Below are 17,370 nucleotides of genomic sequence, written 5' to 3'. Positions count from 1 at the left end.
TCATTAGAAAAATATTTTATGAAAATTCAACAAAGAAGTGCCTGATTCAAGCACAGTGTTATCAGTGGTGGTTCTTGCGTTAATATCACTCCGGACAAGCCCCAAAATTCAAAAAATCACCTAAAATTTAGTGATAAAATGCAAGCAGTCAAGCAGAAAGCAAATAGATTAGTCGCCCTATTCTCAGCAGCAAGCAGGGGGTGCCAATTCAATGCACAGGGGTGCCATTTCAACAATGACTGCAACTGACAGGTTATATACTTTTTTATCTGGTACTCGTGACACCCTTCTTGGGGGATTCGCTGTTGTAAATAATGATGAAGTTCTTGATGAAATTCTTGGCATGTAAAATTTTTATATGTTATTGCAAAACAAAAATTTCCTTGATGGCATTATTATGTCAATTAGAGCCCTTCACAGATAACTAAAGGGCAGAACATACTCGAGCATACTCCACGGACATACGTGCGGAGTCCGCTCTGCATGTACATTCTCTTTCTGGTGCCTATCTCCAGCTGTCATTGAGTCACCATTCAATCTTCGTGCTTATGTGGCAACTAAGCATGCACACACTCATACCTAGGTGGAATCTAAAATACTATGTTATTGGTATGGGGAAGAAGAAATAGAACCTTGCAAGATGCTTACAACGGCAGCAACTCCCAAACAACTTACTGTAAAGTTTATGCCGGCATGGCTGGCATGTTCATTGGGTCTCATCACTGCATTCGCTGAAACCAAAAGGATTTCACCAAGCAACAACAACGAGTAATCCACAGTCTATGCACAATATACACACCTCTCAGACTGAGATGAGTACATGCTGGTTTCCTGTGGAATTGGGCTCCCAGCTAAAGACAATTGCACACTCCTCCATATTGCACATTAGCTGGTTGCATCACAGATTTTGGGTTTTGTGTGCACGATTCCATCTGCTCGCACAAACTGAGAACTGCAAGAACTAAGAAAGTGGCAGCATCGTGGTTGTCTTCACAAAGAAATAAAGTTATCCATGGTTGCTGCAATCCAGACACATTTAAACTTATTTGCAAATTTAGAGACCCTGATGTGGTCTCAATCCAGAAACTACAAAGAGCCCTAAACCAGAGGGCAGATTGAACTTGCTCTGCGTTTTTGTTACAATCAGTGCTCCGATAAAAATTGTATTGGTCGGGGGGGGGGGGGGGTTCCTCTTGCTTTTCCACAAACGTCAAACATGAATCCCTTTTTTTTGTTTTTTTTCTATTGTGTCCTTTCCGGCAGAGTAGTACTGTGGTGTGTGGTGTGAGTGCCAAAGGGACGCCCAACAGATTTATTTTCACAAGTGGAGCATTACAGCTAACGCTACAGTGCTCTGCTTGATATTTATAAAAGAATCTTTATTAGAAACTGCTTTGGCATTATTTCTATTGTTATGGACACGGAGACAGAAACAAAAAGACAACCGTAACACCCCCCCCCCCCCCCCCCCCCCCCCCCCCCCCCCCCCCCACCCACCCACCCAGACACCGAGAACCACAAATACACCAGCGGGCAGAGACACCAGCCGCTGGCAGGGAGTGTGGCGGGGAGGAAATAGGCCCCACATTTGATGGGGGGCCTAAACTGATCAAGGAGAGAGAGCAGCCCAAGACCCAACCTGACACAAAAACAGGCACACAAACTTCAAAGATTGAAAGAGAATGGCTTTCATAACAGGACAGTAATGCTAAACACACCATAAAATCCACAATGTAGGTGATCCATCAAAGGTTTTACTATAGATTCTGTAAATTTCATACAATTGTGGATAGCCTGAGAATCCAAAAAATGTTGGGAAAGTAAACACCCGGCAGCAAAGATTTTTTTATAGGCTGTAATATCCATTAAAGAAGCTGGTACTAGTACTAACCATGCATAGTGCCCAAAGAGTGAGCCCTTTCTGTTTTTTCAAAATCATGAAAGATGGAAATGAAAAAGTAATTTTACTTAAAAAATGTATGACACATTTCATTCACAACATAAGTCTTCTAAAAATCAGGTCATCTTTTACTTACTTAACAGTTCACTTATGAGTCCATATAATATTATTATTAACATGCAGCATGATGAAAAGCAGCAAAATTATCTCATCAAAGAAGCTGAACGGAGCAAAAAGACCTACTTCTAAAAATGGCTTGAATCATTTAAATACCAAAGTGGATATCCTTCAACTTCACTTTTCTATGAACTATCTTTGATCACTAACAATAAACCAACATATAAGCCTCACTGAGAGCCTATTTATGGTGCGTCATTAATGCATAGTAATTATCTATATTAAACTATCACAGGTACTCCTCTCAGTACAAACCTCTTTTTGATAATTGGACAGCAGCCCTTTGCACAGTCTCTCTAGATCAAAGTCCAGGGTCCTCACTTATCAGAGGTGGGTAGTTACTAGCTACATTTATTCAGTTACATTTACCTGTGTAACATTTTTAGAACAAAAAACAACTTTACTTCTCTATGCGTTTTAGTTCTACTTGAGTAAAATTATTTTGAGATAACACTACTCTTACTTGAGTCCAGCTTCTGGCTGCCCTATCCACCTTGAGATACTTCACTGAATGAAGAACAAACACATTGTAACTAAAGATGCACCAGACACAGAGGCACATGTACCTGGTGAGACTTCTGGTTTGTGAACAAGCTTCATTGTTCTGAAGTTATTTTCTACCTGCTGAGACCGTTGTGCCATTTGGAGGTCAAGTGAACATAGAGTACACAGTATATATTTTCACTGGAAGTACTTTGCACTGTTTTAGCATGTATACTTACTGTAAGTTGTGGTTACCTACTGCAAGTATTGGTTTCAAAGGTTTTATAAAAAACTGAGATCATGTTATTTATTTTTTGTATTTTTGTATTTTATTATTTTGAGTGCCAAAGCCTGCACATAATTTATTATTTTGTATAATTCTTTTTTACTTTTACTTGAGTGATTTTTTTGGATGACTATCTTTTACATCTACTTGAGCAAATATACATTGATTGAAGAAGTGATACTGTTACTTGAGTACAACTAGCTACTGTACCCACCTCTGTCACTCATGTTCTCTACTCTCCAGCTAAGGTTTTCTGCAAAATTTACATCTGGGGACTGGGGTGGCCTTGAAAGAAAGATGATATTATGTCTGGTTCAAAATTTCTGTGTTGATTTTGCCACATGGTATTGATCATTATCCTGATAAAAACAACATAACAAATTTTCGGTTTACTGGAAAAATTCACAGGATTTGTATTAAATTATTATTAATAAAACTGGTATTTTAAAGAGTCCATGATGCCATGCATTTGAGCAATGTATCCAGTGTCTTTGGAAGGGAAATATGTCTATAGCATCATAGATCATCCACCGTACTAAACAAATGCCATGATTTTTTTCTTCCACAGCTTTATTCATTGTCTATTCATTGTTTTATTCAAAAACAGCTTGAAGTGTTTGTTTCCAGGAGGGTCTATATGGTCTCTTTTGGCTAGTGTACATGATTCCATTTAAAGTTCCAGTTGTGCTTAGCAAACGTCACACAGTTACATTTGTGTTGGTAGGATAGAAACATGATTTTGTCAGCATTTCAAAGTATCAAATCGTTGTTATAGAGACCTTTTCCCCACTAAGGTACCACTTTTAAAACCAGTTCTCTAACACCAGTCAGCTTTATCATCCTCCTCACTGGATGTGATGACAAGATAAAACTGTGTTCTAGTAATACCTAGCGACCAGTAGCAGAAATGGGCCTTCCAGTTAGGTCACATTTATACCCCAGGTAACCAGTAAATCATGGATCACCAGCTTTAAGCTCTTAGAGACTGATCACCTTACAAAAGTGAAATTTAGGTAAAAAATGTTTCAGTTCCAAGTATTTTCTAGTTACTGTACCAATAGGTTTGGCACTGGTAGTTTTGTAATAAAAAAATATTTCTTCATGCTGGTGTTTTTCCCCATTGAATAAATTACTTCAATTAAAGGTTGCATTTTTCACATGTGATTGGTGTGAGATAAAACTTCTGCAATAAAAAATATATTTTTATTTTACAGATGTTTATAAATTTTTACCTGAGTTGCCAATAAAGGTGGATGAAATTGTATAATTTATTTTAGGGTAATAATAATGATCAAAGTTTTCAGTTACTTCATTGTTGTCTTTTTGTTAACAGTAGTACTACAAAAAGACAGAGACTCCTTCCTTGGCAAAAACAGAAAATGTTTTAGTTTTAAGCTCAATAGTGATGGAAAACTTTATTTCCAAAAGGCAATGAAAATGACGATGTAATGAAACATTCTGGAGAGATTTGGGTCAATTTCCCTAATTTGAGTAGAGCAAAAATTAGCTCAGTTATAATAATTTTGTTAGGAGGAACAAGCTATTTGAAAAAGCTTGTGGAAGAATAAAACATTTGACCTAAGCCTACAATTTTAGGAAAAACTACCAAATACTGAGAAAAAATATGTAAACTTCTTAAGCTGAATGAAGTAAAAAATACAACAAAAAATACGTTCTTATAATTCAGATAGTGAAACGAGTTTGTCTGGGAGATTATTTCACCATCAGACTGGCTGAGATGGTTATCTACATTTGCTGCGGAAATTTTCTTGCCGGATTTAGAGTTCTGGGTAGAGACCAACAATCTCGTTTTCTTGTGGTTGGTTGTTAGCTGTAATAGTTTCAAAAATAGAGCTAAAATACTTCCAGTAGCATGCCGAATTTGCTTGTTCGTGACTGCCTTTTAATGTTGTCTTTTGTCCAGTCATCTCGCCTATTTGTGTTGTCAGTTACAGACTTAGCATCTATCTATCTATCTATCTATCTATCTATCTATCTATCTATCTATCTATCTATCTATCTATCTATCTATCTATCTATCTATCTATCTATCTATCTATCTATCTATCTATCTATCTATCTATCTATCTATCTATCTATCTATCTATCTATCTATCTATCTATCTATCTATCTATCTAATTTGCGCTCTTCACAGTGTAACTGTAATGTTTCTGCATCCATGAATGTTAACCCGGCAGATTTCCCCCCACCCCCCTCGCTTCTCCGGGGATGGTGTGGTCCAGGAAGCGCCTCTGCCTCCCACCTCTCCCCGGCAGGAGCGAATCAGCTGACGAATGGTATCTCCGTACTCTCCCGGATGGATCGCTCCGCTGAGCCCGGACAGCCTGAGCGCTAGCTGACACCGGAGCAGGTTGCCCGCGCCGCTTGCTCTCCTCCTGTTGGATGTCAGACGGACCTAGCTTCGAGTTAAAGCTTTCGCCACTGAAAAAAAAAAAAAAGACACCACGCTATTTAATTTCCACCGCATCTTTCGGATAGGAAGCAACCCGCTTCCCCTCACCATGGCTTCCAACTTCAACGACATAGTGAAGCAGGGGTACGTGAGGATACGGAGTAAGAAACTGGGGGTGAGTAGCCGCTGTTGCACTTGCTGTCTACCGCGGCGGAGGAGGTGGAGGGAGAGCAGCTCCATTTGTTGGCAGTCAAGGGCAGCTGGTTTAAAAAACAGGCTTTAATTGCTCCATGGCAGCCGTCCTGTTGTGGGCTCTTCAACGGGAGCGGATAAGTTTCTTTTGGTGCTGCTTTGTCAACAAAAGCAAACACACTGAAACCTGTGGGAATGACTGACAGCTGGTGTCATATGGTTGTAAAAATAATTCCCTTTGTGTACAGCTTCCGTTGCTTTGAACTTTTATTGTATTGGAGAAAGTTAAACTTTACTTAATCTGTCCAAACAAAACTACCCTAAATGCACGGATAAAATCAGACAATAAACAATAGCTTTAAAAATAAGGCCTGGGGAAAAGGATCGCTCTTCACAGTTAAACTGCAGTCTTTCTGCATCCATGAATTGTTCTCAGCGTTGAGAAGTCTGCCTGATTCACAGTGAAAGCAGCTCATCAGCGCCTTGATAATGTACTTGCACTGAGACTCAGCAAGGAGGAAAAAAATGCCCCAAATGCCTAAATTGAAATGAATGACATACGTTCAATCATAAGCGCCCCATTGTCTGACTCATAAAGCCATCTGCTTTTGTTCATACTTCCAGCTCATTATGCCTGCAGAGCGGTCACACTTCCTCTCCTCTGATGAAGTGTGATGATGGGGGCTAATGATGTCTTCGCGCTCACACCATCACCTGGCTTCATCAACAATATTTTCACTTTTGTTGCAGCTTCTGAGGCTAACTTAGAGTAATCATCGGTAACAAAAAGGGAACCTTTAATTGGTGTTGAAGAGTTCAACTACACAGCAGGACACATCGAAGCATAGGAGGAGGTACAGTGGATTTAGCAAGTTTACACACCCCTGTAAAAATGCCAAGTTTTTGCGATGTGCAAAAGAGAAATTACAAATGATAAAAATGAAAGGATGTGTTATAGTCTGATGAAACGTTAACGTTTGCCACAAAAACACTGCAGATCAACCAAAGAATGCTATACCCAATGTGAAATATGGTGGTGGCAGCATCATGCTCTGGGGGTACTTTTTCTCATATGGAGCTAGACTCATTGTCAAAAGGGATTAGATTATGAACAGTTCTAAATACAAGTCAGTTTTGACCCAAATCCTGCCGGTATCTTTTAGAAAGCGTTGGACTGGTCGAACCATGAAATCTGTAGCCTCACCCGAGAAGGACTGAGGACGAGACGTCCTCACAATGTGATAGATTTGAAAAACCTTTGATTTAAAAGGTGGTTCAGCATGATTGTATTTTATGGGTGTGCACACTTATGCAGCCAGCTTGTCTCTGCTTTTATGTTTTTCATATAATACCCTCTCTTAGATTTGATTGTTTTTCAGCTAAGTAACACAGGATAGGTCAGTTTTGGTGTAAAAAGTTTTTGAAAGAATTTATCGTTGTAATGCTAAAATAATTAGTAGTTTTAACTGGGATGTATTGACTTTTTATTTTCACTGTATACCAATGTCTTAAATGATTACGGTCCCACAGAGGAGCTAAGCATTTCCATCACACCATTAACATGGTGTAAAGTCCTTTAATAGGAAGCTGCATATGTGGCAGGTTGCTCGAAGATTGCAAGACGCACAGAGTAATATAGTAGTGCCTTACATAAAATACTTATTCGCTTTGTTAGAAAAGTGAAGACAGCCTCTAGTTTAAAAACAAAAGGAGTGCCAGCCCTCACTCTTCTTAGGATAAACCAGTTTTTTAACTATAGGAAGGAAGCTACAATTGGCTACTTGAGTAGGTAGCCTGACTAATTATCCAGGTAATATTAGCTTGGCATACTTGTGTTACTCTATTAAGAAGAACAAGAATATGTTGTATTCTGTGCAATGAGTAGTTGAACACGGCTACAAAATTTGATGTTTGTTTCTGTATTTTTGCTTATGTCTATGTATCAAAATAATATTATAACAGTATTCTACCAGTTAAAATCTGTATATGTAAAGTAGAATAATAATAATTTGTTTTCTGTTTTAAATGAAAACACACATCATACAAATTAATACCATAATTCTGAAATGTTTTTTCCTTAATGCTTTCTCATACCAGCCCGCATCTACACAAACAGTTTCTTTGTCGACGTGCGAACCAGCTTGGATCCACTCGAGTCAGTTCATTTGCTTTTTTGCATAAGCTATTTTAACCGTGGATGGCCTATGACTTTCCAAGGCAAGCAAGGAGCCATGTTGGCTGTGCTCAAGGTGTGGATGCCATATCACTGCCAGCTCTGCATCTCATCTCTGCTGTTTGTTGGTGAAAAAAAAAAAACTGTTTGTGTCCTGATCGCCCACTCCGTTCAGCCCCTCCACCGCTCGATGCTGTTTCATCATAGGAAAAGTCATGCTGCGATAGCCTCGGAAGACCCCAGTGTGGGCAGGCTGAAAGAATTTATCTTTAATATGGTAGAGTTAGTTATTCCAGCGTGATTAAAATTCTGGTTCAGAGAGAACCAAACGATAACTGAGTAGTTTTAGGCATCTGTGCGCTGAAGTCAATACGCAGTATTTTTTTTTATGTAGGGGAAAAAATGACCTAAAATTAAGGTGTTAAATTGGATGTATGAAAATCTATATGTGTTTCAGTTATAAATGTGGGCTTACAGAAATAAAATATGTTGAGGGAGATGATTCACAACGGGCTTAAAGGGTAAATATAGAGCGGCTTGTTTTGGAGTTTATTTTCAATGTGAATCCAAGCATCACATTTAATTCATCTTATTTTTCTTAATTATGCAGAGTTTTTTTGTTAATTTCACAGCTCAGTGATGTTCAAGGGTGTGAAGTGAGTCATCCTTCTCCTGATATGCTATATACAGAAATTCAGACCAGAAGGTTTAATTTATACTTTCATATTTAGCAACACACACAGCGAGATGCACCGGCTTCTTTGCTGCTTTTCTTGAGACTCGCCATATTTTTTTTTGAAAGTGCAGGCTGTATATGAGGCACATTTAATGTTCTAGGCAGAATTTATGTTTAATCTTTATTTACACTTTAGAGTAAAAAAGCAAATCAAGAAATCCCCATTAAAAGCTTTGAGAGCACAACAGATTTCCATTGTCCGATAACTTTCACCGAGATGCAAGTCAGCTTGTTATGACTGAGCCGTATTCGGCAGCAAAAAAGGCCATGTAAATATCAAAGCTTTATGAATTCTGTGACTCCCACCATGTCCTGACAATCAGAGGCCATGGCCTACACTAAACAGCTTCGTAGTCCTCTTATAATAAAAATGCGTGTCCACAAAGTAAGTGAGCTGCTGAAGAAGAAAGCACTGTGTTTTTACCCTACTGATCCTCTGTTCATGATGCATTTTAGTGGTTGTTAACAGGAACAATGGAGATCAATTTGAGGTCTTGCCAAAAAACTCTGCAGGTGGGGTGCTTGAAAGGGTGTTTGACTGTAATAGACCTTTACATATGAAAATATGCAGGAGGAAAAGCCTTTTCTGCAATGTTTGGTTGGCATTATTATTCTAAACTGTTTGCAAAATAATATTTTAACTATTCTGATGAGTTAATATTGCCTTTTTTAAGTCAAAACACAATCAATTTTAAGTTAAGAGCTAAAACCTGGTTTTGTACATATACAGGTCCTTCTCAAAATATTAGCATATTGTGATATAGTTAATTATTTTCCATAATGTAATGATGAAAGTTTAGCATTCATATATTTTAGATTCATTGCACACTAACTGAAATATTTCAGGTCTTTTATTGTCTTAATACGGATGATTTTGGCATACAGCTCATGAAAACCCCAAATTCCTATCTCACAAAATTAGCATATTTCATCCGACCAATAAAAGAGAAGTGTTTTTAATACAAAAAACGTCAACCTTCAAATAATCATGTACAGTAATGCACTCAATACTTGGTCGGGAATCCTTTGGCAGAAATGACTGCTTCAATGCGGCGTGTCATGGAGGCAATCAGCCTGTGGCACTGCTGAGGTCTTATGGAGGCCCAGGATGCTTCGATACCGGCCTTTAGCTCATCCAGAGTGTTGGGTCTTGAGTCTCTCAACGTTCTCTTCACAATATCCCACAGATTCTCTATGGGGTTCAGGTCAGGAGAGTTGGCAAGCCAATTGAGCACAGTGATACCATGGTCAGTAAACCATTTACCAGTGGTTTTGGCACTGTGAGCAGGTGCCAGGTCGTGCTGAAAAATGAAATCTTCATCTCCATAAAGCTTTTCAGCAGATGGAAGCATGAAGTGCTCCAAAATCTCCTGATAGCTAGCTGCATTGACCCTGCCCTTGATAAAACACAGTGGACCAACACCAGCAGCTGACACGGCACCCCAGACCATCACTGACTGTGGGTACTTGACACTGGACTTCTGGCATTTTGGCATTTCCTTCTCCCCAGTCTTCCTCCAGACTCTGGCACCTTGATTTCCGAATGACATGCAGAATTTGCTTTCATCCGAAAAAAGTACTTTGGACCACTGAGCAACAGTCCAGTGCTGCTTCTCTGTAGCCCAGGTCAGGCGCTTCTGCCGCTGTTTCTGGTTCAAAAGTGGCTTGACCTGGGGAATGCGGCACCTGTAGCCCATTTCCTGCACACGCCTGTGCACGGTGGCTCTGGATGTTTCTACTCCAGACTCAGTCCACTGCTTCCGCAGGTCCCCCAAGGTCTGGAATCGGCCCTTCTCCACAATGTTCCTCAGGGTCCGGTCACCTCTTCTCGTTGTGCAGCGTTTTCTGCCACACTTTTTCCTTCCCACAGACTTCCCACTGAGGTGCCTTGATACAGCCCTCTGGGAACAGCCTATTCGTTCAGAAATTTCTTTCTGTGTCTTACCCTCTTGCTTGAGTGTGTCAATAGTGGCCTTCTGGACAGCAGTCAGGTCGGCAGTCTTGCCGATGATTGGGGTTTTGAGTGATGAACCAGTCTGGGAGTTTTAAAGGCCTCAGGAATCTTTTGCAGGTGTTTATAGAGTTAACTCGTTGATTCAGATGATTAGGTTCATAGCTCGTTTAGAGACCCTTTTAATGATATGCTAATTTTGTGAGATAGGAATTTTGGGTTTTCATGAGCTGTATGCCAAAATCATCAGTATTAAGACAATAAAAGACCTGAAATATTTCAGTTAGTGTGCAATGAATCTAAAATATATGAATGTTAAAATTTCATCATTACATTATGGAAAATAATGAACTTTATCACAATATGCTAATATTTTGAGAAGGACCTGTAGTTGGCTCCAAAAAGCAGTTTAACACTTGCTAAATGGGAGGGGTTATTAAAATTTGTCTTCAGCTCCTGCCTTTCCCTTTTTGTTATTTTTAACCCCAAAGAGAAACAATAAAGTAACAGAAGAAAAATACAAATCCCATGCGAAAAATACAAAATGGCACCTCTAAGAATTCCTGCAAAATAAATATAACTTAAGCGTGATTTTATAGTATACACTTTTTTGTTGATCAGAGTGTCGAGGAGCTTTTCATAAATAATCTATAACTTCCTGTTTCCCTGGGGAATAGGTATGATGTGAAAAAGTGTCCCTGTTCAAAAAAGGTAAGACAAGAAAACATCTCATTCAAGTAAAGTCAGTTTTGTTACAAATTCACTAAGAAATCAGCTCGTGATCAAAATTGAGCAATTTACAGCATAACCGAGAGGCTCTCATAAATCCCTGAGTGGACTATATCTGAGCGTTAGCAGGTTGCGCTAACCACAACCTTGCTAGGTGTGGAAGTTCTTACTTATTTGTGAGGTAATAAAAATGAATCCGAGCCCCTCCCGGATGGCCGAGCTTCTCACCCTATCTCTAAGGGAGTGCCCGGCCACCCTACGGAGGAAGCTCATTTCAGCCGCTTGTATTCGGGATCTCGTTCTTTCGGTCATGACTCAAAATTCATGGCCATAGGTGAGGGTAGGAACGTAGACCGACCGGTAAATTGAGAGCTTTGCTTTTCGGCTCAGCTCTATCTTCACCACAACGGACCGGCACAATGCCCCCATTACTGTGGCAGCCGCACCGATCCGTCTGTCGATCTCCCGCTCCATTCTTCCCTCACTCGTGAACAAGACCCCGAGATACTTAAACTCCTCCACTTGAGGCAGGAACTCCCCTCCTACCTGAAGAGGACCACGTCATCTGCCTAGAAATCCTGTCCATAAAAGTTGTGAACAGGACCGGTGACAAAGGGCAGCCCTGCCGAAGTCCAACATGCACCGGGAACAGGTCCGACTTAGTGCCGGCAATGCGGACCAAACTCCTGCTCCGCTCGTACAGGGACCAGATGGCCCCTAATAAAGGGCCCCCGATTCCATACTCCTGGAGCACCCCCCACAGGGCATCATGAGGGACACAGTCGAATGCCTTCTCGAGGTCCACAAAACACTTGTGAACCGGTTGGGCAAACTCCCATGAACCCTTGAGCACCCTGTAGAGGGTATAGAGCTAGTCCATTGTTCCACGGCCGGGACGAAAACCACACTGCTCCTCCTGAATCCGAGGTTCGACTATCGGTCAGACTCTCCTCTCCAATACCCTGGCGTAGGCCTTACCAGAGAGGCTGAGGAGTGTGATTCCCCTGTAGTTGGAACACACCCTCCGGTCCCCCTTCTTATGAAGGGGGACCACCACCCCAGTCTGCCAGTCCAGAGGCACTGTCCCCGACAGCCCTACAACATCCAGAGACTTGAGGTACTCAGGGCGGATCTCATCCACCCCCGAAGACTTGCCACCGCGGAGCTTTTTAACCACCTCGGTGACTTCAGCCTGGGTGATGAAAGAGTCCAACCCCAAGTCCCCAGCCTCTGTTTCCACCACGGAATGCGTGATGGCAGGATTGAGGAGATCCTCGAAGTAGTCCTTCCACCGCCCGATAATGTCCTCAGTCGAGGTCAGCAGTCTCCCACCCCCACTATAAACAGTGTTGGCGAAGCACTGCTTCCCCCTCCTGAGGCGCCGGACGGTTTGCCAGAATCGCTTCGAGGCCAACCGGTAGTCCTTCTCCATGGCCTCACCGAACTCCTCCCAGGCCCGAGTTTTTGCCTCTGCCACAGCCCGGGACACAGCACGCTTGGCCTCACGGTACCCGTCAGCCGCCTCAGGAGTCCCTCAAGCCAACCACAGCCGATAGGACTCCTTCTTCAGCTTGACAGCATCCCTTACTGCCGGTGTCCACCACCGGGTTCTGGGATTGCCGCTGCGACAGGCACCGCAGACCTTACGGCCGCAGCTACGGGCAGCAGTATCGACAATAGATGCGGAGAACATGGTCCACTCAGATTCTATGTCTCCAACATCCCCCGGGATCTGGTCAAAGCTCTCCCGGAGGTGGGAGTTGAATACATCCCTGGCCGAGGGCTCCGCCAGGCGTTCCCAGCAGACCCTCACTATGCGCTTGGGCCTGCCAAGTCTGTACGGCTTTCTCCTCCTCCAGCGGATCCAACTCACCACCAGGTGGTGATCAGTGGACAGCTCAGCCCCTCTCTTTACCCGAGTGTCCAAAACATGCGGCCGAAGGTCTGATGATACGACAACAAAGTCGATCATCGACTTCCTGCCTAGGGTGTCCTGGTGCCAAGTGCACTGATGGACACCCTTATGTTTGAACATGGTGTTCGTTATGGACAATCCGTGACTAGCACAGAAGTCCAATAACAAAACACCACTCGGATTCAGATCGGGGAGGCCATTCCTCCCGATCACGCCTCTACAGGTGTCACTGTCGTTCCCCACGTGGGCGTTGAAGTCCCCCAGCAGAATAATGGAGTCCCCGGGAGGGGCACTATCCAGCAACCCCGACAGAGACGCCAAGAAGTACTCCGCACTACCACTTGGCCCGTAGGCTGAAATGATAGTCAGAGACCTCTCCCCAACCCGAAGGCGCAGGGATACGACCCTCTCATCCACTGGGGTAAACCCCAACATGAGACGGCTGAGCTGGGGGGCAACAAGCAAACCCACACCAGCCTGCCGCCTCTCCCCGTGGGCCACTCCAGAGTAGAAGAGAGTCCAATCCCTCTCAAGGAGATGGGTTCCAGAGCCCACGCTGTGCGTGGAGGTGAGCCCGACTATTTCTAGTCGATATCTCTCGACCTCCCGCACTAGCTCAGGCTCCTTCGCCGCCATCAATTTGCACTGATGGCAAATTACTGCAATCAACTGAATCAGCTGTGTTAAAGCTGGCAAACATCTAAAACATGCAGGACACCAGCCTTTGAGGACCAACTTCGGACACCCCTGCTCTATAGAATACACATAGAGAAACTGCGATTTACAATTAGTGCTGATAACCATGCTAATTAGGGTGAAACAATTAATCCAATTAATTGTGATTATTCGATTATTGAAATAATTATCAACTTATCTAGTAAGGGAATCATTAACTGGAGTACACAGAGTCTGAAACCTTTTGAAGCTGGCTGATGCCTTTTGATGATAGAACAACCCACTGAGAGCAGCAATTGAACCAAAACTGTAAAATAAACATATGGTTAGCATTTTAGATAAAAAAACCTTCTTTGTCTGTAAATATGCTCTATCCAGAAAGTGGCAAAGTACTACCGAGTACCGATTCACGTAAAATCAAACGGTACCATGTTTCGGTAACTAAACACATCATTGTGACACTGAGGGAGTGGAAGAGTGGGCGATTTTTCCATGCCAGACATGAACACAGCAGTGCAGGCACAGGAGTGTATTGGCGTCAGTAGCCGCTGGTACCGTCAACAAAGCATGGCTGATAGAAAGCGCTCAAAAGTTTGGCTCCACTTTTCAAATTGCGATGCAGATTACGCTCGCTGCAGTATTTGTGGTGTGAAGTGCAAGGCCAGCAGCTAGGATTCTTCTAATCTGAGGAAGCACCTGGTTAAGCACAAGATTTTTCTCAAAGCTGAGGAGTGCATAATTTTCATCAGGCTCAGATCTACAACAGCAACTCCTGCATTTGGCACCGTTAGCACACCTGCATCCATTAGCCAGTCGTCGTCTGCAGCCAGCAACATGGGAGAAGAAATGTTTGAAACAACTGACATGTTACCGTACAAACAGCTGGATGTTTTTTGAGATATTCATTAAAGTTTATATATTGAGAAATAAATATGTTAAATTAAAAAATATAGAGATTTTATTATTAAACACATTAAAATTTTTTACCACATAAACACACATAAAAGTACTGAAAATTGGTATCGAGTACTGATATCGATTCCCAGGTACCTGGTATCGGTAATGGATCAGTTCAAATGTGAAAGGGACCCATCCCTACTTGCAACATGCCACATAAACGCATTGTGGATTTTTTTGTTTAAAGACTTTATTATTAAAATGCCATGTTCTGAGCATTGAATTATCGAGTTTTATTTTAGTTTTGGCCATTTATAATGTATTTAAAGTGCGCATAAATGTTTTTCATTTTTTAAAGTTCAAAATACCTGTTTATTGAAGTGTGATAATTTACTAAGAGTATCCCTTGTTAGATTAATCAATTATTAAATAATCGATAGCTGCAGCCCTAATGCTAACCAGTGTATTATCCAGCCTGTTGGATGGCATCTCACTGCAGTCAATGCTTACAGCTGACAGGGCCAAGATGCTAAAGGTCACATAGAGTCTTGGTATCACAGATAAAAGGGGGATGAGGAAGGAGCATGTGGATTTATTTCAGATGATTTCATCATTGCAATATCTGCAGATTATGTTGGCATCACAAAATTTATAATATTATGCATCACTAAAACTTGCCAAAATCCATAGTTAAAGCAGTAATTAAACATTTCTGTTGACCCATTGCAAAAACAAAAATATAGAAACATTAAAAAACAAATGCTTGTTGGTAGTTGCTAGATAAGAACTTCATTTCTTACTTTAGATCAAACCTTCAAAAAGTCAAACATTTTCTCTTTATTTAATAAATTGTTATAACTGCGTTTTTTTTCTGTCCCAGTTACATAGAGGGATAATTTTAAGTATTTTTTGAATATATAAATACAAGCATTTGTTTAAGGTCTGACATATGATCTGACAAGGGCCTTAAAGGTCTCTCAAACACCACAAATCAGGACTTTGGATCTCAGTTGATCTTCGACTGCTCCCACTTCAGGTTTCTAATGTAATGCTGTGCCATTTTAAAATGAATTATACATTATTTTTATTACAATGTGACACAGTTGAATGGTTTCTCCTTATGCAGTATGCATTAAAGTGGCTGTAGCGACACAAACAGCTTCAGCCAAAAACCCATCAGCATCGTTCACTGTGATTGGCTCACCTCCAAACCCCGTCATATGTGAAGGTTGAGGTCATGGGGTCAGTTCTGTGTTCGGGGCAGAGTTATCAGAATTACAAACTGGAACACTTTCTCTCTCTCTCTCTCTCTCTCTCTCTCTCTCCATCTCTCTTTGTTCTGGGACATTTGCTTTATTTGTCCACAGACTTGAATGTCAATGATTTTGTATATTAGCCAGCTTATTTGTCTCTTTTGTTGTTTGATTGACGAGGCTGCTGTGTTCTAGAATGCACAAGTGCTATATTTTTATTCTCACATTATTCCCTGCCTCTTCCTAGACACTAAACCTTTTCTGTCACCTCTCTCCTCCCCCCTGTCTCACATACGTAGCAGTGTCGCTCTCAGCTCCTCTCTCATCCTTTATCTTTCTTGCTTTTTTATTTTACCTGGCAATCTACCTAACCTTATCCACCGTTCTTTCTCACCTTTCTCCCCTTCGCTGGTTTGTAGACAGCTGCGGTAGCGAGCACAAAAGCATCCTATTCATCACCCCATGCTGCACCCTCTATAACCCCAACAGGCTATTTCCCCTGACACAGTGCAAAGGCACACACACACACACACACACATCCATGTTTTACTATCTTTATGAGGACTTTTCAGTTACTTCCATTGACTTCCATTCATTTTCCTTGATTTTTAGTGCCTAACCCTGACCCTAACACTAACCCTAACCAGTTAATACCTAACCCTAACAATAACTCAATTCATACCCTAGTCCTAAACCTAACCCCTGTCCTAAGAACGGAATTTGAAAAAGTGAGGACCAGCAACAAGTACAAGTACACACACACACACACACACACACACACACACACACACACACACATTGGCTCGATTCAGCACTGAAGGACTGGCACACACATCACACATACACACAACAAACAAGTAAACAATCTGCTGCCAAAGAACACTGTGTGGATTTTCAATTAATTTCAACCCTGTTGTGTTCCAACATACGGTAATATTTTTCTTTCTTCACGAAGACAGACTGAACGCTAACAAGAGCCAAAAACAGGAGAAGTGTCTCTCTGATGAGCAAAAAAAAAACCCCCAAAACCTCCTAGAAAACTCCTCAGAAACAGCAATAGTTGTGATGTTGCTGTGGTCAGTGCAAGCTCTTTTTTTATCAGTGCAAAAAAAATGGTGGGTGCTTATCAGTGGGATGGGGCGCCTCTTGAAAGGCTGAATAACATGACCTTTGAGTGTGTTTCAGTCTCTGAGCAGGTACATGTTTCTCAGGCTTAGGATCACTGCGGTAAATGGAAAAGGTCAGCTGTTGAATATTTTCTGATCTTCTGCCCAGCTTTACATCTAGCTTTACCAAAAACGGTCAATTTAGGCCACTGCTGTTTTGCTGTTAGTTCCTTCATTCATAGTCAGGTTTTGTCTCTTTAAATGCACTGTAAATTAGATACTAGACTAAAAAGGCAGGAGTGTAATAATTTAAGAGCACACAGAAATCTCCTCACGTAGATGCTCATTGGATATAAATATGTATTTTTCTTAGCAGCAAACTGGGATTTTTACTGAAAGAAATGCATTGAATGCAGTCACCTTTGAGGAAGCTCAACTGTAAATTTATTAAACTCGGCAGCAAAAAAACGCGAAATTTTCTGA

General features: G+C 41.5%; 1 protein-coding gene across 2 annotated transcripts in view; it reads left to right on the top strand.

Moving 5' to 3' along the window:
• Positions 1–5,081: 5,081 nt before the first annotated feature.
• The window catches only part of dok6 (docking protein 6), a 90,767-nt gene continuing 78,478 nt past the window's right edge, over positions 5,082–17,370 (top strand). Inside the window, exon 1 of one of the 2 annotated variants that reach the window (XM_047350307.1) lies at positions 5,082–5,435. In XM_047350307.1, coding sequence (XP_047206263.1) covers positions 5,370–5,435 — 66 coding nt within the window. In that variant the 5' untranslated portion in view covers positions 5,082–5,369. The remainder of the gene's footprint in view (positions 5,436–17,370) is intronic. The other variant, XM_047350306.1, reaches the window with a different exon arrangement.

Source organism: Girardinichthys multiradiatus, chromosome 21, assembly GCF_021462225.1.
Source record: "Girardinichthys multiradiatus isolate DD_20200921_A chromosome 21, DD_fGirMul_XY1, whole genome shotgun sequence".
NCBI lineage: Eukaryota > Metazoa > Chordata > Actinopteri > Cyprinodontiformes > Goodeidae > Girardinichthys > Girardinichthys multiradiatus.
Note: the sequence above shows the minus strand (reverse complement) of the source record. Positions and strands in the feature narration are given on the sequence as shown.